Source organism: Eleutherodactylus coqui, chromosome 2, assembly GCF_035609145.1.
Source record: "Eleutherodactylus coqui strain aEleCoq1 chromosome 2, aEleCoq1.hap1, whole genome shotgun sequence".
In the NCBI taxonomy this organism is placed as follows: Eukaryota; Metazoa; Chordata; class Amphibia; order Anura; family Eleutherodactylidae; genus Eleutherodactylus; species Eleutherodactylus coqui.
The window spans coordinates 263,744,776-263,767,446 of record NC_089838.1 but is presented as its reverse complement, the minus strand read 5'-3'; the positions used below and the strand labels follow the sequence as shown (position 1 = coordinate 263,767,446).

At 44.6% G+C, this 22,671-nt stretch overlaps 1 protein-coding gene across 1 annotated transcript in view; it reads left to right on the top strand.

The window, feature by feature from the left end:
• Positions 1–9,605: 9,605 nt before the first annotated feature.
• The window catches only part of LCTL (lactase like), a 40,561-nt gene continuing 27,495 nt past the window's right edge, over positions 9,606–22,671 (top strand). The window contains exons 1-6 of the mRNA XM_066592924.1: positions 9,606–9,668; positions 14,776–14,817; positions 16,436–16,629; positions 16,861–17,021; positions 18,155–18,242; positions 20,510–20,619. Coding sequence (XP_066449021.1) covers positions 16,506–16,629; positions 16,861–17,021; positions 18,155–18,242; positions 20,510–20,619 — 483 coding nt within the window. The 5' untranslated portion in view covers positions 9,606–9,668; positions 14,776–14,817; positions 16,436–16,505. The remainder of the gene's footprint in view (positions 9,669–14,775; positions 14,818–16,435; positions 16,630–16,860; positions 17,022–18,154; positions 18,243–20,509; positions 20,620–22,671) is intronic.

Here is a 22,671-nt window from a genome sequence, read left to right as displayed (position 1 = left end):
TTTGTTTTACTTTTTTTCTACCAGGTTTTTAGCCAACCAGATGGAAGAGGAAGTCTGCTTTTGTTGTGAGATCCACCAATGGGTCTTGGGATCCACCTGGATGCAGAAGAGAGAACAACTCCACCATGAACGCAACCTGTTGCTCCTCCGGATTGGATTCAGAGCTTGGGTGGAGCGGGACACCTGTGAGCAGGTTAGTACTAATGATTCAAAGCACTTCAGTCTGTGATGAAGGGTCTGCGGTGATAATAATGTTGTCCATGTATTGTTTGATTTTAGATCACGCCAATAGATCCTCTACACTGGGCATGGAGAAGAGAGAGGCCCATCTATCACAGCCGGGCTTTTCCCATGTTCAGGAGAAATGTTCAGTGGGTCACCATCTATGGCCCATGGAGCAGCCTTCCACCCTGCAGGCTTTGTAGGATCATCCGTCTCCCTCCATGCAAGGAGTAAGTCTGAGAGGCAGCCATAAAGGAGGAGGAATGACCACTGAGAACCAGCCAGAAGATGTGACAGATGAAGACCGTCTGTATCCTCTTTATAGTCACACAGACACCGTCTCACACATTCCTGGCACACACTCGTATAGGTAGATATACACACACAATCACTATAGTGTGATTGTGACTATAGTGTTACCCCCATTAGTATGCCCGTAGGAAGGGCAGTACAGCAGTCATGGTTTCCCTACAGGTTTCCTCCACTGGGTTCTTCTTGTCCTGCTCTACCCTCTTCGTGAGTAATGAGAGGTAACAACCAAAACACAGTTATAATAAATTTCATATTAACTTACTATACTTGTCTGAGTTTTTTTGTATGTGTGTGAAAGTAAAATGTCATTTCCTGTGTAATGGAGACCGGTGTTAGTCACATGTGTGGCTGCATTCCCATACTGGGAAGCGGTCGGGGGGCTAGTAGTGACCGGTGAGGGCTAGGAAGATCAGTGCCCAGAGTCAGTCAGGTGGGCCCAGATGAAATATAGAGGCCCAGAATGGTTCAAGCTTAAAGGTCTGTGCAGCACCTGCACAGGTGAAGGAGGAAGACCAGCCGGAGTCCACACCGTGGTGAGTGAAGGATGGCCGCTGATGACCAGGTGGTGCAAATCACCAGCGAGTTGGAAAACGGAAGTCTTCCTCACCATGACCAGATGTGACAACAGCTGCAGATCAAGCCAAGCGGCAGACCAGGCCAAGTTCGGAGGCTGTTCAAGCAAATGCCCTGCTGCTTTGGTGCAGGCGGAACAGCGAGTCAGAACTAAAGACTGATGATAAACCGCTTAAACAGAACATCAATGCTGTATCAGAGGTCACCCTTGGGACTGGGGATAGCAAAAAGGACTATATCTCTCTGGGTGACAAGCCCACATGTATAAAGAGACTTTTGCAGGGGTGGGCGCTAGGCTAATGCAGGTATATCGTTTGCGACTGTGTTTGCAACATTAGTAGTAAAAGTGTCCTCCCATGGAGTGAAGCATGTACATATATGAAAAGTAAAAGTTTTTTGTTTCTGATGCACTCGTATTACCCTTGTATGGTTACTGCTACGCTATTCACAACATGCCCTTGTATTCAATGGGAAACATTGCATCAGACTCGTGTACACCTCACACGCCGTGCAATGTTTTTACCAGCCCCATTGAAAACGTTGGGCGATCCAAGGGAATGCCCAGAGACAGGACATGACACAACGTGATTTTTTTCCCGTGATGCAGGGGAAAAAAATCACTTATGTATATGACTCCACGCAACACACAAATTTTACGTGATTTTCTTGGTCATGTGAAAGTAGCCTAAAGGATTGTTTCCGCATCATTGTCCATCACAAATAAAGGTATTTGTTTTTTGTTTGTCAGTGGCGCCACCTCCAGGTCTTTTCCATGTGTAGCTTAGTTTTACTACATTTCTTACATCAGTTGCAAATAAGAGATGGAACAATACCTTTTACAGCGCCTCCTTTTGGAAGGCAGCCTTCCTGCAAGTCAATGTCAGACTCTTTAGACAAGCCTTGAAACAATGACTGGGAATTAAAAACCAAGCCAAAATACCATACACAGACATCTGTTTTTCCCCTGTTCATCAGTGTGCAGTAGTTTTCTGGCTTGGCTAGTAAGAGGTCAAATGATACTCTTCTCAGCCCATGTCTGTAGGCCTCTCACTAGCCAAGGCAGAAACCTACTGCACACTGAGGAGGGTCAAGAAACCCCAATACAGCTGTCTGTACTTAGGGCTCCTGCACTTAGGCGATTTTGCAAACCACAGACAATAGAACCCGTTTCAATGGGCTCTCTCACTGAGCGCTTTTGCGCCTACATTTCCATTGGGCGTAAAAATACTCAACATGCTCCTCTGCGCACCCAAGGCTCAATAGGAGTCATAACTGTGTGATTTTGCAGTGTTAAGTGCTAACACTGGGGACTAATTAGACTGCTGAGCTGGTTCAAAAGGGGCCCAGCAGTGCAAAAAGGTAGAGTAAAATGCACGGGCACGTGCGCAAAAGCAAATGATCGCACTTCAATCAGAGCACAATCACTTTATCCTCTTGCAAACGTATATACTAGAGATGAGCGAGCCTACTGGGTAAAGCATCGCTCTTCTCGAGTAACTGCTTAGTGATCCAAGCAGGCTCGGGTGGGCTGCGGGGGGCAGGGGGGAGTGGGAGGAGGAGTGAGAGAGATCGCTCTCCACACCCCACACCCCCACACCCCCGCAGCCAACCCGAGCCTGCTTGGATCACTAAGCAGTTACTCGAGAAGAGCGATGCTCGCTCAAGTAACTGCCTTACTGATTAGGCTCGCTCATCTCTAGTATATATGCATTTACTTGCGTGCAGGAGTCCTGCAAAGAAATTGCTATTTAAGCCACTACATGATATTTGTTGGTTACTACAAGGTCTTGAACCTGAAGCCTATGTAAGGATTGCCAAAGAAAAAATAACTATGTAAGGCCTCCTGCACACAGGTGGGTCAGACCCTGCATGTGGGATTCCCGCAGCGGACTTCGACCTGGTGCCTGGCCGGTGACCCCAGTTTACCTGTCCGGCGGCTTCTTCACACGATGCAGAGCCGACTGGCACTCCGTCATGCATGCGCAGTAGCCGCCAGCGCTGGGGGGGTGACGTGTATCCCACGATACTTCTGCAATGCTCACTGCGGCGCTGGGGGTTGACACGTATCCCACGATACTCAGTGCCGCTGGACGGACAGCTTCCATTGACTTCAATGGAAGCCGGCCATACGTAACACGCACAAAATTGCAGCATGCTGCAATTTATTCTCCGTGAGTGGAAAATCGCAATCGATTACCGCTTGTGGAGATGAAATGGCATTTTGCTATTGAATACTATGGGCTGTATTTGCTGTGGAGTCTGGATGCAGACTCCCGACGCACACTCCGCAATGCAAATCCGCCCATGTGCAGGAGGCCTACGGCTGGGTTCACATGGAGCGGAAATCCCAGGGAATGTCTGCAGCGGGACTGCATGGAAATTCAGCGAGATTTACGCAGGTTGAAGTCCCGTGGGTTTTCAAGCAGTTTATTCCTCTGCGGCCAGCTCTTCCCCATGGAGAGGAGAGTGGCCACAGCGGAAACGGCGATAAAATTGACATTCCACGGCTTTGAATTCCATGCAGCATGTCAATTTCAGCATGGCTTGGCTGTAGTGGATGGGCCGCAGCGTGTGGACAAGATTTTTGCAAATCTCGTTCACTTTGCTGCTTTATCCCGGGATAAGAATTACAGGCGGATTTTTTGTGCAGAAAGCCCGCACCGAAATTCTGCGGCAATTCTGCCACATGTAAACCCAGCCTAAAGGTTTGCATGGTCATCCCTCCAAAATGGGTCGTGAAGCAACAATCCTGCATGTTTATGTAAGGCTGGATCCACGTATATCGGCTCGGTTTTCACGCCGAGCCGATATACGTCGTCCTCATCTGCAGGAAGGGGGGAGGGGGAAAGAGCCAGGAGCAGGAACTGAGCTCCCGCCCCCTCTCTGCCTCCTCTACACTATTTGCAATGAAAGGAGGCGGGTCGGGGCGGGGCTAAGTTCCGAGAATTAGCCCCACGCCCGTTCCGCCTCTCCCTATTGCAAATAGTGCAGAGGGGCGGAGAGGAGGCAGAGAGGGGGCGGGAGCTCAGTTCCTGCTCCTGGCTCTTCCATCCTCCCACCCTGCAGATGAGGACGACGTATATTGGCTCGGCGTGAAAACCGAGCCGATATACGTTCGTGGGAATCCAGCCTAAGAGTGGCTTCACACAAGTATGTGCACAAATGCGAACGCTTCAAAGCGATGTATTTGACTGTGAACAAGGTTGATTTGCGCGTGTATCAGCAAATTTTAATATACTTTTACGGCCACAAGGCATGTTCATTTGCGCTCAGCAGATAAACATGTCCTGATTTAACTGGCTAGTTAGTCTTTCTTTCACAGAATTGGCAGCATATTTCACATTTGCGCACCTCCCATAGACTTCTATAGGCACCCTTGGTACGCAAATGCACAGAAAAATAGAGCAGGTCCTATTTTTTGCATGTGAGAGAAATGCATGTGCAAAAAAATGTAAATGCGTACAAACCCATTGATATCAATGGGCTCTATTCTCTGCGTAGGTGTGTGCAAATACACCCATGTAAAGCTGCCCTTAATTGTGTTATACAAGGATCTCTAGTGGTCCTCGTTAAATAATTGCATTGTGTGAAGGCCCTTTTACACGGGACGATTATCGTTGAAATAATTGTTCAAATGAGTGAACGATAATCCTTCAGCCTAAACACGCCAACAGCAGAATGACGAATGGTAATCGTTCACTTTTTGCTCGCTGCTCATGTTATACCGGCAAAAAACTCATTGTTGGCTCATTCACTAATCATTCAGTTTAAATCGCGGTTGTTCAGTCCCTCTCATTCACTTAGGCCTCTTTCACATGGACGATTTTCTGTAGCTATGGGCTTATTCACACGGGCTACAAAATCATGCAGAAGCTAGCTGCGCAAAAATAGCCTGCAGCTAGTACTGCAGAAAATTGTGTGAATGGATGATTTCTCGCTATCAAGTCCCAAGCTTAATTAGCGGTGAAATTGCCCATTCAAATGATTGGGAGCTGCATGTTTTAGCAAAAAAGTGCTGCAGCTCCAGGAGGAGAGAAAGATGAAAGAAAGCCCCGGGAAAACCCCTTCCCTGCAGGGCTGGAGGGATATCCCCAGCAGCATAGATGCTGGAGTTCCCCTGCAGGGGAGAAGGAATTTCCCCGTAGTGGGGAGAGAGGGGTTCCCCTGCAGGGAAGAAGGAATTCCCCAGCAGCGGCTAACTCCTGTGTGATTTTGTAGCCCATGTACTGCGAATATGAATGACTGAGCGATTTCTCCTTTGAACGAGCCAACAATGTATCTGTCTGTATAAACAAGCTGCCTGAGCGAACGCTGATGTCATTCATTCAAATGATAATCGTTTGGTGTAAACGGACCCTTAAATGTATACTTGTTAATGCTGATTGGCTGTGGTTGGACATATGGGGCATCCCAAAGCTCATGCACACTCTATAAAGCGTCTCGTACGCATCGTTGCAGCGGAGTAGCACTGCAGCACTTCGGAAATAGTGAGGAATTGGTGACAGTTGGGACACTGAATCAGGCCCTCTGGCACAGCACTAAGGCACATGCCGCTACTGGTTTGTGTGTCCCTAACGAATGGAATTGCAAACTACAGGGAATCCCCTTGCTGTATTCTGAACCCAGACTCCAGTTAGAGCCGCTGTGGATCTCCATCAACAAACTGTGGCCGTGGAAAAGTCTGCATCCTGTTGTGAGTTCTGGTAATGAATTAACTTTTCTGCGCATATGTATCCTGGGTCCCCCACCGAAGACCAATGTCTGCGTGGTGCCAGCTGTGTGAGTGGGCTTACCACGCTCGGAATGGTCCTGTTGCTGGCATATGGGGTGTGAAAGTCCGAGCTTTGCTCCAGCCCCTAAAAAAAGGACTGTGCTCTGCTACCCACCTTAAGGGATTCATCACAGGTGCGTTTTTGCACGCGGAAAAAATACGTGCGCTAAACACAGAGAATAGAACCCATTGATTTTAATGTGTTCGTTCTCATGAGCGCGTTTTGTGCGCGTGGAAAAAAGTTGAACCCACTCTATCTGCGTTTTGCAAAGCAAAGGCTCCCATAGGCGTTTATGGGAGGTGCGCAAATACACAAGGGGAGGAGTAAAAAAACACTGCGGAAAACATGGGGAAAAGAACACATCTGGACCTCAGTAAGCTAATTAGCCTTTTAATCCACAGAAAGGGTGTGTGTCGCGTGCACATGTGAACTGGCCCTGTATGCGTAGTACATAAAGTACAGTAATATGCGCAGGCGTAAATGTACCTTCATGTGCAAATTCGCTGTGCTGCGGTGACTGCTTTTGCACATAAACTGATGTGAAGCTGTGCTAATTCTGTCATCCAAGGCATGGTGCCCGCTGTAGTAACTCCGCACTAGCAGTCTTCATGGGCCCCCCAAACTACTGTAGTGGCCAGAAGTCTGTTGCTGGCCCCTCCATAAGTGTCATACATGTCATGCCTTTTGTAGATGCGCTGTGCAAAGTTGTCTAGCCATCTTGTTATGTGTATTGCACAACGTGAAACACTGCGCAATATATGCGGGAAATTAGCTAATTAGCCTTTTAGTCCATGGTAAGAGGGTGCTGCGCTCCTGTGAACTGGCCATGCATACGCATCAAGTACAGTAATATGCACAGACACGCACTCAAATCTACCTCTGCAAACCTCGTTCATGCGTAAATGCGCTGCAGCGAGTGTTTTTACGCATACTGTCATGTAAAGAATCCCTTTAACTGTTCATTATCATTATATTAGTACAATAATCCCAAGCATTCCCATTTTCCGGGCTCATAAACCTCCATTTAGGGTATTGAACAGCTCTGACATAACAGTACGAGGATCCCTCGCTGTACTCGCCTCTCCCAGCAGCCTCCGCACTCCATTCTGTGGGCTTCAGCTGATTCATCCAGCCTGGATAGTTCTGTTTTGTTTGGGGTTTTGCTGCAGCGAGAGGGTTGGGAACGAGAGGCTTCTATGGGATTTCACTAGAGCAGAACTGGAACTCGTGGCTTGTGGTGTAAGTTATCGGATGGGAATATATGGAAGGAACTGAATGAAGACATCTCTGAAGACTGAAGGTAAGTGCAGACACTACTTCAGGGTGCATTCACACGGGCGACTTTTCATGCGTTGTGAGATCGCACGGGAAAAGAACCCATTATTATCAACGGGGGCAGTTACATGTGTGATGTTTCTCATACAAGAAGTGAGAAAATAATTGCAGCATGTCCTATTTTTTGGTGATTCCATTTAAGAATCCCCCATTCTTCCCTGTGGGAGTAGGAAAAAAAATTGTATCGTGTTTGCATACGCATGCCAGTGCGATGCAATTTTTCTCCCATAGGGAATAGTGGGAAATTTTCACATCCGTGTAAGTCACAAGTGCGGTGATGCAAGTGTGTTGCGATTTTTTCTTAAAAAGCATTGCGCTTTCATAAAAACTGCAGTTCTGCAACTCGGACCTAAATGCACTCAACCTTACACTGACCGAGTGCTATCGAAAACTAAGGGTGTATCACATGGGCAGATGCAATTTTAGTGCGATTTTTTTCATGTATTTGCTATGCATTCTTTAATGTTCACGTGCAATTTGCATCCGTTTTATGTTTTTCTCCCGTTTTTCACTGCTCTGCACTTCGTTAACTTTTTCACATGGTCCCCACAGTAACATGTTAAAAATGGATCACATAAAAAATAATGCTCAATTCTTGAATAAGAATCGCGCAAAAATAGGACATGCAGCGATATTTCACACTCTGACTATTGGTATGAATGAAAAATCGCACATGGGAATTAACCCATTCAAATGAAGGTGTTTTTTTTCCGTGCGAGTTCTGTCCATCTCATGATGTCTTCGGACGGACATATTTGCATGCGCAAAATATACGCGCAGAATACAAAGGGAATAGAACTGATTGATGTTAATGAGTTCATTCTCATTTCATGATTTTGCATGTGCATTTCTCACGTGCGCAAAAAATGCGACCTCTCTATTTTACTGTGTATTCACTCACTAAAGGGCCCCATAGAGGTCAATAGGGATCCGCGGAGAAAGGAACACATCTGGACCTAAATAGCCTGTTAAATAAAGGCGGGGAAGTCCTCACCCATGTGAAGATGCCGTGGCTGCGCGAATACGTACAGTAAAGTACGCAGGCACACGGACGAACATGCCTCGTTCCATGCGCAAATATGTTGTGTCTGAGGCTAGCGTATTTGTGCGTACGCTTGTCTGAAAATGCCCTTAAACTCGCTCATGAAAATCGCTTGTATGAATACAGCCTAAGGGCTATTTCACATGGGGTCAGCATTTTTACGCTCGCCCACTGGCGATGTAAAAACGCGTGAATGGGCGCACAAATCTAATGTTTGTGTGCCTGTTCAGACAGCCCAGCGCATATATGCCGAGGCTGCAATGCCGTCAGGCGGGGGGAGATAGTTTAGAGTCCAATATATCAGATGGTAGAATATATCGGTTGGCCGTGAAAACGGCGGCCGATATACGCTCTTGTGAATAATGCCTAAGGCCTTGCATCACTTCTATCTACAGACAGACATACAGACTAGATAGATAGATAGATAGATAGATAGATATGAGATAGATAGATATGAGATAGATAGATAGATATGAGATAGATAGATAGATAGATAGATAGATAGATAGATAGATAGATAGATAGATAGATATGAGATAGATAGATATGAGATAGATAGATATGAGATAGATAGATATGAGATAGATAGATAGATATGAGATAGATAGATAGATATGAGATAGATAGATAGATAGATAGATAGATAGATAGATAGATAGATAGATAGATAGATAGATAGATAGATAGATAGGAGATAGATATGAGATAGATAGATAGATAGATAGATATGAGATAGATAGTCATGAAGATATGATAAAGTTTGTGTTTCACACTTTGAGGAGCTTCGGTGTTATGAGAATAAGCTACCATGATATAACATGAGCATTTTTGCTCTACTTGTTCTAGTATAGGAGCCAGTGGCATACTGGCCATAGAGGCACGCCAAGTCACTTCCTCAAGGGCAAATTCCAGACTTTAAAAACAGTGCCTCCATCTGCCTTAGGCTTCATTCACACGAGCGTAGATCGGTTGCGCTTTCATGGCCGGGCGATATACGCTGCCCATCTGATGCATTGGTTCAGAGGGACATATTCCTGCTGTGTAAAAGCGCTCGTCCAGCCAAGATAGCGCATACGGTGCGCTTTTCGGACAGGCGCTTTTTACACCAGCCAGGAAAGACAGTTCAGGAACTATCTTCTTGGCATATTCCGCATGCATGAAAGGTCCCTCAGACAACCCCTTTTAAGAGATGAGCTCTTGCAATAGTTACTAAAAGAGAAATTACTCTATTTCCCTTGCGTCTCACAATGCACAAATCTCACGTGATTTTCTCAGCCTTGTGAAAGCGACCTTAATCCTGCGACAGATAAAAGGTCACTGACATTTCTGTATTTCAGACTGCATATGTTATCTGCAGGAGCTCACATGGAAACACGTAATACAGTCTTTGTATTCTCATGGATGTCAGTAAGGTAACTACATTCCTTAAATGTATAGAACTAAGAGCCACCAGATGATAAGTTATATTCAAAAACTATTATTTTTTTTACAATTTTCATCAATTTTTTAGATTTAAAAGATTTTGTTCCCTCTTGCTTAAGGCCCATTTACACGCAAAGATAATCGTTCAAAAGATAGGTTTTAAGCGATTGTTTTGCATAAACTAATAATGGCTACTAATGTCCATTAGCAGATTATTACCTTGATTTACATGCAAATGAGCCTCCAGGACCTGTATGCAGAGAACAGGTGGTCTGTTCTCTGTATTCAGCTCCTTTGTTCTGCCACAGGGCTGCAAGCTGCATTCAATGTAATCAGCACTCCTGTGGAGAATACAGCACCATGGACAGCAAACACAGCATGCGGTCTGTGTTATCTCTTTCTCCAGCTGAACGATGGGTTTTATGCTCACCTAAAAAAGAGTGAAAGATGGGAGCATTTACACACAATGATTATTGCTCAAATCATGGCTTTTGAGCGAATTTTGAGCAATAATTGTTGCGTGTAAATGGGCCTTTGATACACTTAAAATAATTTCTCCTTTAATCCTTTATATGTATTAGAAAATACAAAATGGTCCAGCTTTTAAAAGTAGGGTTAATTTTCAAATTAGTTTCAACGGTTTTTATTGAAAATTTTCATACAAATATTATTGGTGTGCCACATTCTTAATTCCCCGCGTAGGGGGCTCATTATTACTGACTTGAAGTACTGTCATTTTTATTATAACGTTGTACTCGTCAAAATGGAATACCTTGAACGGGTAACAAAGGCTATATAACACGGGGTCGTCGAGGATCCATATCAATTCTCTATTACTTGTATACTCAATATCAGGGATTGGCTTCTGGTAGTATGGTTAGGTAGAAGATAAATGATAATGTAGCCCTGGGACTTCTAGAAAGTCAATCCAGGGTTGCCATGTATTAAAGAAATTGGGTAGGGCGTCCGTTCTGATAGCGTGGATCCTTTCGTAGAGCATCATTGTAGATATTCTATTGGTTACCTCAGGAAAGGAAAGACTCGAGGTTTTCCATTTGGAAGCGATATGGATCCTTGTGGCCATACAGATAACCTGAATAAGTCGATAGGCTCTAAATTTAAGCCTCGGTGGTCGAAGAACTTGAGAGATTTAGGAATTGGGCCCACAAACAAGCAATTTATCATCCTGTGGACTTGTGACAACAGTTTAACAACCTCCGGGCAGGACCACTAGGTGTGGAGCATATTCCCAACTTCTCGGCAAGCTTAGAAACAGAGTGGGGAGGAGGATGAGTACACACGGTGGACTCTCTGTCAAACTAAATACGTTCTATGAAGAATTTTAACCAAGTTTTCCATAGGAGAAACTTGGTGGCTACCCTTAGAGATCGTGGAATAACAATGCTATCTTTCTAGAGTCATCTCTATCCCCAGATCCTCCTCCCACCTTCTCATGAACCAAAGTTTTCCCCCCGCTATAGGTTCAGCATACTATATATATATATGAAAGACAACCTTTCTGAGACGGGTCATTAGCACAAATGTTTTCATGGTGTGAGATTGGGAAGAAAGGGGGAGCAGAGGTAGGGATTGGATAAAATGGAACATCTGATTGATCCATAGGTATTCCTGTATGGGTGGTTTGAATGTGGTCAAAAAATGGTGTTTGGTGATGAATCTTGACTTATAGTAGAAGTGCCATAATGTAGTTATATCATTGCTTCTCCACCATGTGAAACAGCATAGGTCCAGACTCGGTGGGAATTGCGGGTTGGGGATTATTGTACTTGTAAAACCATGTACCTGTGAAACCATGTACTTGACTATGCAAGCCTGATGTGAAATAAAGCAAAGGAAAAATTTTATCCATGTGTCTGGATTCCCACACCTTTTTTTGGGGATTATTGGTAGCATCGGCGAGGGCTTAGAGGACAATTTATATTTAAATCGAGAACTTCTCTACAACAAAAGGGAATAATAGGAAAGGGGGCTCATTTGAGGCGATCCTGGAGGAATCGGATCCATGGACCAGGTTAAGGACAGAATCAGGTGTGGCTATATACGTCTTTTCTCAATGTCTTTTCTCAATAGCCCAGAGCGGGCTATTTGTGCTACCCAGGCATGTAGCCCATTGGGCCAGTTGTGCTGATTTGTAGTATTTGACTAAATGGGGCACAGAGAAGCCTCTCATTCATCGATGGTAGTACATTATAGTGTGGTTAATCCTAGAACGTTTGTTGGTCCAGATGAACTTAAGTAAAGTAAGTTGAGAGTTGCATTATCCTCTCGATTGGGAATCACTGATATAATATAAAGAACCACTGCCTATTTCTGATGGATTAATTGAAATTTCTATATATGCAGGTTGTCCCTGTACAATCTGTAGTCTGTGAAGCTAATAAGGAGGTTCTCAGACAATAAAAAGGAAGTGCCTTCCCAATCCAGTGATATCACAGCGCCATTGTGGTGTCAGGGTTTTCCACATATGGCACCAATACCTATACTAGTCAGGTGGATATGTAGTACCCGTAGCGAAGTATAATCACAAAGTTTGGGTTATGAGTAGAGATGAGCGAACGTGCTCGGCCACGCCCCTTTTTCGCCCAAATACCGCGATTTCCGAGTACTTCCGTACTCGGGCGAAAAAATTCGGGGGGCGCCGTGGCGGCACGGCGGGTAGCAGTGGGGAGTGGGGGGGGGGAGGGAGAGAGAGAGGGCTCCCCCCTGTTCCCCGCTGCTACCCCCCGCACCGCCACGCCTCTCCCCGCCCCCCGGCGCCCCCCGAATCTTTTCACCCGAATACTGAAGTACTCGAAAATGGCGGTACTCGGGTGCGTAAGTACTCGAAACGAGTACGTTCGCTCATCTCTAGTTATGAGGTGTTAGGATTTCTGGTTCCTATCCATTAACTAGACTCCCACCTCACTCTATGTATATGTGTAAGTCTATCCAAAATTGGTGTTTTTAAGTAATATATAAATAAAGTTAGTAATTTTAATTACTTTTTTCGGTGACTAGTTTTGACATAACATAAGAAATACACTGTGGGCTCCTTCCCACGGACAGATTTCCGCCGCGTAATAGCTCAATGCTCACGGTGCGGAATTTCGCGATGGAATTCCGCACCGTGAGCATTGAGCTATTACGCGGCGGAAATCTCCCGTCCTTACCCGCGGCATGCTCTATTTGCCGCGGGTGTACGCGCGGACGGCTTCCATTGCAGTCAATGGAAGCCCGTCCGTCACGCTATCTTCCGCTGTAGCATAGCGGAAGATAGCGTGATACCGCTTCCCCTCCCACCGCCAGGCGCGTCATGTGACGCTGTGGGCGTGTCATATGACGCGGCCGGAGCATCGCATGCGCGCCGAAGCGTCATGCGGGACAGAAGACTCAGGATCCGGAGGTAAGTATTGGGGTCTCTGGGGGGCGTCGTGACGGGCTCCGCCGCGGAATACCGCGGCGAAGCCCGTCACGGCCGTGTGCAGCCGGCCTGTCTCGGTAAAATACCAATCGTTCAGTCATTCTCATTCACCGGGACAGTGAATGTGAATAACTGAACCATTTAGTGAGTGAACAATTTATCTGCCTGTATAAACAGGCTGCACGAGCAAATGGGCAAACTCTGACATCATTCATTTATGCAAATGATAAATCGTTCCTTGTAAAGCACCCTTACTTTTTAGGGCGTCGACAGACGGGCACGTAACGTAATTTTTTGCATAGTGAATGAGTATTTTGCGTGGGCAGATGTTTGCGTACCTCTGACAGACCTCTATGGAGCTCTTGGGTGCGCACACACGCACAAGATAGGGCAGGTCCTATTTTTTCGCATCTGCGAGAACAGTGGGTGAAAAAAAAGAAAATGAGAATGAACTCACTGTAATCAATGGGTTCTATTCCCCATGTTATGATTGTGGGAATTTCCAGCGTGCATAATAGATGGCGCTGTAGAGGTATTTTTTCATCTTTCTGATTTGCATAAATTTCGCAGAGGAGCATTGCCTAATAAGTCTCCTTACTTAGTTTTTAGGTATCCCCACACCCCTTCTGGGTGCTCTCCTTAAGGAGACACGACACTGCTTCTAATCACAGCTTTTCATGTTGAGCTCTCAAAGCCCTCAAGGCCCACTTACACGTAACAATTAACACTCAAAATTTGTTCAAACAACCGAAAATGAGCAATAATCGTTCCATGTAAATGTGGGCATTGCGAACTTTACGTTTGAACAATGATTTTAAGGTGAACTTAAAGTCCATTGTTCATCTACTGAGAGGTAAAGCAGACACATTTATCTCTCCGTAGAGCGCATGCTGTTATCTTCACAGGAGATAGCTGATAACATTGTAATCTGCCATCAGCCGTGAACAGTATAATGCAGCTGTGTGCACAGCTGGGCATGTGATTAATCCCACGATGGGCTCTGCAAACAGCTCCTGGAGGCCCTTATACATGCAAATGAAGAGGATAAGTAAGGGTCATTAACACTTTATGCATATAGATTGCTAAATCTTTCAGTCTTTCAAAGATTATCTTTGCATGTAAATGGGCCTTTAATTTGCTGTCCATTATCTGCCATCAAGTGATGCCAATCTGTAGTAACAGAGATAACAAGATAGAGAACAAGAAGTGGAAGAGAGTGATGGCTCATTGAAGTCTACAGAGAGTAGAGGGGTGGTGGAGGGAGTTGCTAGAGAGAATTGTAATTAGATGATCTATTGAGATTGTAACTAGAGGATCTACTTTTTGAGATCTGTGTATCAATTGTGTTATCTAATGGAATTAAATTGTTTAAATTTATTGAGATCCCTGTATCAACTGAATCACCTATTGCTTGCTCACTTACGATATGACCAGATACCAGGTTCCTTCCCTTTTCCTGCCTGTTTATGGGGATATCATTGGCACAATTTTATATAGCATACATATGTTTATATGTGGCTGTATCAGACTTGCATACTGTAGCAGCTGATGGTTTTCCCTTTTCTTTATTATTGAAGAATTTCTCGCCTGATTTATATTTATTATTTGTACCTCTAAATATATAATTACTAGTTTTGAATTGATGTGATTAAGTCATATTTTATGGTACCTTTCAGTGATTGATGGAGACAAACAGACTCACACAGCCGCGCTTGAAGGTAATAGTAAATGATTGCTTACTGTGTTATAGCTTCTGCTATCACATCACACAGCTCAGTACTGCTTTAGGCCCCCGTGCACACGGGTGGAAATTCTGCTGCGGGATTTCCTGCAGAATTTCCGCCCATGGAAGCTGCCATAGGATTGCATTAAAAAACACAATCCTTGGCAGACGGCCGTGATTTGTCCACGCGAAATCACACGCGGAAAACAAATCGCGGCATGTTCTATTTCTGTGTGGGTGTCGCAAAGGCCCTCACAGAAATGTCACTCCTGGTGCCCCGGCTTTGCTCTGCGCATGCGCCGGCTGGCCGGCCGATAAAAAAGCCGGGGCCGCGGGAGAGGTGAGCCCCACCTGGTCCCTGCAGGGGCTTAGGTCGGGTCCCGCTGCGAGAATTCTCGCAGTGGGATCTGACCCGGCCGTCTGCAGGTGGCCTTAATGTCCTACATGATGATGTAATATCTGTGTGTGTGTTATGGACAGAGAGGAAGCAGAATTTGCAGTTTTATCTCAGCACAGTGTATAGAAAACATCATAACAACAGGCTTGTCCCACTAGCTTAGAGAGAACTGAAAATCAGAGATGTAGCCTACAGCGGAGAAAACAGTGAAAGATGCAGGATACAAGTCATATAATGGCCAGAAGTAGTGTTATACCTCATGTACACACATAGCACCTTATTCTGAAAAGTTAGGTACTAGAGATGAGCGAGTATACTCGCTAAAGGCAATTGCTCGAGCGAGCATTGCCTTTAGCGAGTATCTCTCCCGCTCGAGACTGAAGGTTCGGGTGCCGGCGGCGGGCAGGGAGCTGCGGGGGAGAGCGGGGAGGAATGGAGGGCAGATCTCTCTCTCCCTCTCTCCCCCCCCCCGCTCCCTCCTGCTGACTGCCGCTACTCACCACTCCCCCGCGCACCGAACCTTTCGTCTCGAGCGGGGGAGATACTCGCTAAATGCAATGCTCGCTCGAGCAATTGCCTTTAGCGAGTATACTCGCTCATCTCTATTAGGTACGCTTTAACAGATATCACCTATAGCCAGAAAAAAAAGAACTATTTGAAAATACTAAAACTGTACTGCATATAAATAAATTTAACTTTAGGACTATTAGTAGACAAAGTTGTTGGCACAATTTCAGCATTGATATGGCCCCTTTAAGATTCCTTAGGAGGGTTGTCTTAGGGTGGTTTCACATTTGCGACAGAGATTCCGATTCCTGCTCTGTTTGGGAGGAACCGAGCAGCGCCAGGCAGACCCCATTGACTATAAAGGTGTCCGCCCGCTTTCCACCTAGCTGCCCGTCTTTTGGACGGAAGAAAAAGTGCTGCCCGTTGTCAGACCATTATAGCATATCCTGTGGATAGCCCTTTAACAAAGGGAAAATTGCCTTTTCTGGAAAATATTCCACTGCTATTCGGAGAATCTTATATTGAGGCAAAACTGTAACAACTTGACATTAATTTTCATCTAAACAGACAAGTTGTTGCAGTTGAAAAGAATATGAATGGTGTGTGAAAATGGAGGATTTCATGAGCGTCTGATCAAAATATATTGAGATGAAATAAACAAAGAACAGGAAATTATGCGATTTACGTAAACTGTCTTTTAATATCACAGAAACGGAATACCTAGAAGAAAACATCTGCTGTTGGAGATACTGTGAGCTGATCATCGCCTCTGCCATAGAATGAGGTTTCCAGTCATCCATGCGACCCAGCTGCTGCTCCTGGCATTGTGTAGTTGGGGCGAGGAGGAATTTCAGTGGACACAGACCGATCGAGGATCCTTTTATTATGGCATGTTCCCACCTGGTAAGTTTTTAATCTGCTCTCTTCTACCTGTGGCAACCATATCACCTGTACTCATTGGTGGAACAAGCTATGTTGTTGCTGACGGTTATGGTTTCTGAAGCTCAGTCCCTAAAGTTTATTTTCTGAAATGCCAAAATTGCCTCCTCTCCTCAATAAGGCGCTAGGCGACGGCTTCCCCGCCTACCCCTTCCGCTTCTCCCTGTTCTTTGACTGTGTATCTTCTCCTTACAGGTTTCACATGGGGAGTGGGCAGTTCTGCATACCAAACTGAAGGTGCGTGGGACAAGGATGGAAAAGGACAGAGTATTTGGGATGTGTTCACACACAAGAAGGGAAAAACGTTTATGAACCAGACCGCAGATTCCTCGTGTGATGGGTATTACAAAGTCCAGGTAAGAACAGTTGCCTTTTAGGGGTATCACCACGCTCATTTGACAATTCATTGGAGAGTTACCAAGGAAGGCAAAAGGAATTTGGGGTAAAAACACCCCTGAATTTATATGACCCACTAATGACCATGGACAGGAGAGTATCATACATCATCTATCAAAGCAGTGCTAAGACTACAACAGTTCTCTGTGTGTAGATGTTTTTACATGTATGCAGTTAACAGGAACATGTATCAATGATGGAGTGCTTGTCTCAATGACGTAGTCATACATAGCTGCTTAATTTACAAAAACAGCGCCACATCTGTCCACAGCTGGTGTGCAGTATTGCAACTCAACCCAATTTACTTCAATGGAACTAAGCTGCAATACCAGGTACAACTCATTGGCAGGAGGGGTACTGTTTCTGGAAAAAGGCAGACATGTTTTTCTAATTCTTGAACAACCCCTCTAAGGCCAATGGTTTGGATTATTAATGGCCATGTTAAAGGGGTTATGCTAATTTTTAACACTTAACCGCTATCCTATCTCTGGTGGTCTCATTGAAATGAATAGAGCAGAGCTCATCTGTGCTCTATCCATTACACTGTACAGGAAACCTCCAAGCTCATGATCAGTGGGGATCCCAGTGGTTAGATAAGGAAATAAGTTGTAAAGGTGTTGTCCAGAACTTTACTATTGATGACCTATCCTTGGAATAGGTCATTAATAGTTAATCAGCAGGGGTCCGTCGCTCAGCATCCCCACGGATTAGCAGGTATCAGGCCAGCTCTCATTGTGGATAGAGCAAGGAGCAAACAGCTCTGCCAGAATGCAGCAACCCAGGTTGGTATGGCACTGAATACAATGGAAACTGCACCTACAATACCAACCAGGGCTACTGCACGAAAGACAAAACGGTCTGCTTCTGGCTCTGTCCAAACTGACAGTACACCCTGCTAATAGCTGATCCCAAGCGGTAGACCCCCAACGATCAACTATTGATCACCCATCCTGAAGCAGTAACGTCTGCTCAAACCTGCTTTCCTATCCATTATGCTCATCTTTTCCCAAAATCAATGGAGCTTGGGTTCTCACTTCAGGGTTGCAGAATTTCACCTTCTATTTGGATTTACTTTGTATGTTACGAATTGCAGGAGGACATGGATTTGCTGAAGGAATTGAAAGTTTCTCATTACCGTCTTTCTATCTCTTGGCCCCGTTTAATTCCTACAGGCATTCGAGGTAAGACTTTATTTAGTCCATTGTTGGCTTGTGGAATTTAGTACAGTGGAACTTTACTATCCTCTTATTATTTGTTATGTAAGTTTAATCCATTATTAAACTTAAAAAGAAAAACTCTTCTCTCTAACACTTGAAGCTATGTAACTAAATACCTTGCTGTACTCATCTTGTACTGATTACATGAAATTTCTTCTGCATTCACATCTAAAGTTAAGAGTTGTTTCATCCTCTTGGCCCTTGCTCAGGACAGCTATTCATCAGCCAGAGCTGAGAGCCGCTAAATAAAAGCAGCTCTCACGCTGGTGGACCCAGCTTATAACCAGGTCAGCCATTCATTTGAAAGGATAGGATTTAATATTCCATTTACTCTGCAATGGACAAGAATGCCTATATCTTTAGTGATAGCAACTGATGGCAGGGGGTTCTTAGAAGAGTCATATCTACAGTAAGCAGCCAGGGCAACTTCCTGCTACCAGAGAGCCGTGAATTATCAAGGCTTCCATATTTACAGGAAAACCTATGAATGGAAGATATGGATTATCTAAAAATTGGTACAAAACTGTAAAGCAAAGTATTTAAAAGTTGGGTCAATGATTGATGTAGACTGAAACTCTGAAGTGCTGCGTAAAGTTGAACTGTGCTTTATTGAAACCATGAGTAATTGACACTGGATGCTAGCCTACGGCAATCTGGTGAGCACGAATAACTCACCACTAGTTATCAAACAAGAATCTAAAGGAGTATTTATTTACATAAGTTAATACTTAGTGGGGCTCCTTTGGTCTTAATGACATCGGCTACTTTCCGTGACATACTTTTACTAAAACGAAAAAAGTTTGGTACTGGTAATCAGTGGACCAATTAAGTATTTACTCCTCTACTCATTCTGCTCTGGTATTGTTTTAGTGCAAATTAATCACACTATGTCTGTGCCTTGTCATATGCATGTGTGTATATTTACATACACACGCCTCTTCTGAGCTATTCCATTTAAGCTTGAGGAAGAATCTTGAGTAGGTTGGAAAGCTCGCTATAACATTATGTATTTTTGTTAGCCATTAAGAGGTATCATATCTACAAGATTACTTGGTTTCTCTTACTGAGAACAATCACATTATACGTTCTACTAACATCTGATACACTTCATCTTGTATTTCCTTCCATTCATCTTACAAACGTCTTTTGACTTCTCTCAGAGAAGATGGACGCTGTTCATATTTCTAGACGTTCCAGTTTGTCCCACAGATGTTCAGTAGGGTTCAGGTTGGGACTCTGTGTAGCCAGTCCAATCATGGAACATCCGTATCCCCAAACCAACATAAAACCGTGTGTTGTCTTGTTGGAAGTATTGCTGATCATTCCCAGAGTATTCATGGTTCTTGCCACTACAATCAACGTACCAAGTTCATACCACATAAAACATCCCCAGACTATAACAGAACCTCCACCGTACTTAACTGTTGGCACAACTCATTTAGGCAAAAGGCATTCCCTAGGCCTCCTCCACACTCGGGTACGTTCATCTGATTTGGAGATAGAGTAGCGTGATTAGTCACTGCATAGAACATTCTTCCATTGCTCAGTTGTCCCATGACTATGCTCCCTGCACCATTGTAGATGGCCCAATGCATTGAGCTTCATGAGAAATGGCTTGTGGGCAGCGGCATACCTCAACATCCAATAGCGTGTAGTTCCCGTCACAAAAATATGGCACACAGCTTAGAGGGTCTACATTTTATGTAGCATGATTCAGGACATGTGACATACTAATAAAACATGATCATTCTACTGATTGGGGTGATCAAGTATTTTTGATAGGATAGTGTATACGACAAAAGCTATCCTACAATAAAATGCAAACCGCTAGAATTTCCCATTAGTAAACATGTAATGCATCAATTATTATCATAGACCTAAATAGCTTGGATGTAAGAGGTGCTTATACTCAAAATGGCCTACTTAATATCTTGCATTCCTGGCAGAGCAGATACCCCTTGTGCCTTTTACAACAGTATACTGTCCCCAATGGTCTCATGCATTTTGCCTAATTTTCTCCATTGCCCCCAAAGCCAAAAGATGTCAGAAGATTTGCAATGGGGAAGACATAAGGTGTCAAATTTATATAGCTTGGATAATAAGAGGACCATGAAGACCACTTACATATAAAAAGCTAGTTGAAATCATGATTCATGCCAAAGATAGCACAGTAACTACAATGGTGATTGAGTATATTCTGTGTTGTAATTCTCCCATGTTTATTTCCACAGCTGAAAGTGTTAATGAGAAGGGAATAAAATACTACAATGATTTAATCGATGTTCTTCTTGAAAACAAGATTACACCGATAGTCACTTTATATCACTGGGATTTGCCACACGTAAGTCTGCACTGAACCATTCTGCCCAGTTTTACCCTAGATCAAGGGTGCCCCAAGCCTTTATACCGAGGTAAGGTGTGAAATGATGCCACCCCCCCAAAAAAAACTCATACCAAAAAAAAACAACATAACCATGAAGTGACAGTAATAGTGGCCCCAATAGTGGCTCCAGTAATAATAGTGACCCCTGTTGGGGGCCCCCACTAGTAAAAATGACCTTGTTCTGTGTCCCAATAGTAATAATGACCCCCATAGTGACCCAGTCGTAATAGTGTCCCCCGTAGCCTACCTCCAGCTGGGCAGCAACCCACAGGCATTCAACTCACTGGCCCCACTGCTCCCATGCAGCAGCTGCTGCAACTGTGATCCAAGTGTGACCCCTGACTTCTCCGCAGGAACACACATACCAGGGGGAGAGTTCCTGGATCACATTCTGATCATAGTAGCAGCAGCCACCACCGCCGCCGAACAGGGGCAATGGGGCAAGGGAGTTGAATGCTTTTCGGGTTGCTGCCAAGCCGGCTTGTAGCTGCTGGCAATTATTTCTTGTTGGCCATAATAGTAATCATCAGTGACCGGGTGCCAACCCACTGCACCCCTGAGGTGCTGCAGACTGCTGCCTGAGGTGTCAGGCTCTGGCTGCCTCATAAGAGGGGTGCCCCTGCTCTAGATCAGAAGTTCCCAACCACTTGCTCAAGAGCCACATGTGGCTCACTATAGGAGTCCTGAGTTATAACCTTATGCACTGGAATTTACTGTAAGTTATTAATCTTTGGATGGAGCAAATGTCTTTTGAATTCACAATTTCTTGTGTCCACATTTAAAGTTTTATCTCCATTTTTACTCAAATTACCTCCATCACTCAAAGTTGGATGTAGTTCGCAAGGTACAAAATGTTGGGGACCTCTGCTGTAGATCATATACACAGGTTTTATTCATGGTACCAAACTTTAGTACTCTACCATGTAGAAACCTTTATGCTGGCCATACACAGATTAATGCTGGCCAAATTTCAGTGGGATCAGCCAACTATCAACATGTATGGGGACCATTTGATTCTTGCCCTCGGTGGAGTTAAGAATTGTGATCAATTGGATTTCAACATGCCCAATTCTTCTGCAGCTCCCCATTCAAAACGCATGCATATTGGCTGAGCTGTCTCTGCATGTGTAGTTGAAAAAGCATTTGGGCTGAAACTAGTGCTCTGCATCCAATAGATCGGGACCACAAATAGCTTGGGGGCTCCCAGCATGCTTGGCTGAACGGTCATGTTTATTTCAATATGCAAATAGATTAAGCTGCTGCCAAAGACCACTGACAGCAGCTTGTTTCCTGTAGGAACAAAGTATCAGGTAAAGCCTACTGTTACGTGTGCTGCTGAGACCTGTAGTACTATTGTTTCTAGCAGCACAGCTACACAGGTGGTGAATGATTAAGCTGCCGGGCCACTTCACGGCTCCTGGTTATACCGCTAGTCCCTACACTAACCAGGAGTCCAGCAGAACAAACTGACACAAAACTGACAGAAAATAAAACATACAAACAGATATGAACCAACAAGACCCCAAACACACAGCAAGGATTCATGACTGCTTACCCTGAACACCAAACACACAGCAAGCTGTAATGGACATGGATACATGACTGCTCACTCTGGACACTAGACAGAGACTGTCAAGAGCTGGGTTTATATGTGAGCAAAGACCCAGAGGATTGGCTAGCAGGAGATTACCACACCCAGCCAGCTCAATCATTCAGCACCTGTGTAGCTGTGCTGCTAGAAACAATAGTACTACAGGTCTCAGCAGCAGACGTAACACCTCCATGGCAATAAAATGCAGATGTAAACAGAATGAATGAATTATGCCGAACCCAGTAGAGAATGTGATATTGTTATTAGTTTAACTTAGATATTCAATAAGCCTCCAGCAAAAATATCAACATGAACAAGTTTCAGTGCAACACCTCCATGTGTAGATTAGGACAAGTGCTCCATATTAAAGTCCATTTCCATCTATACAAGGCCTTCCTTACAATGGTATCATGTTTAAT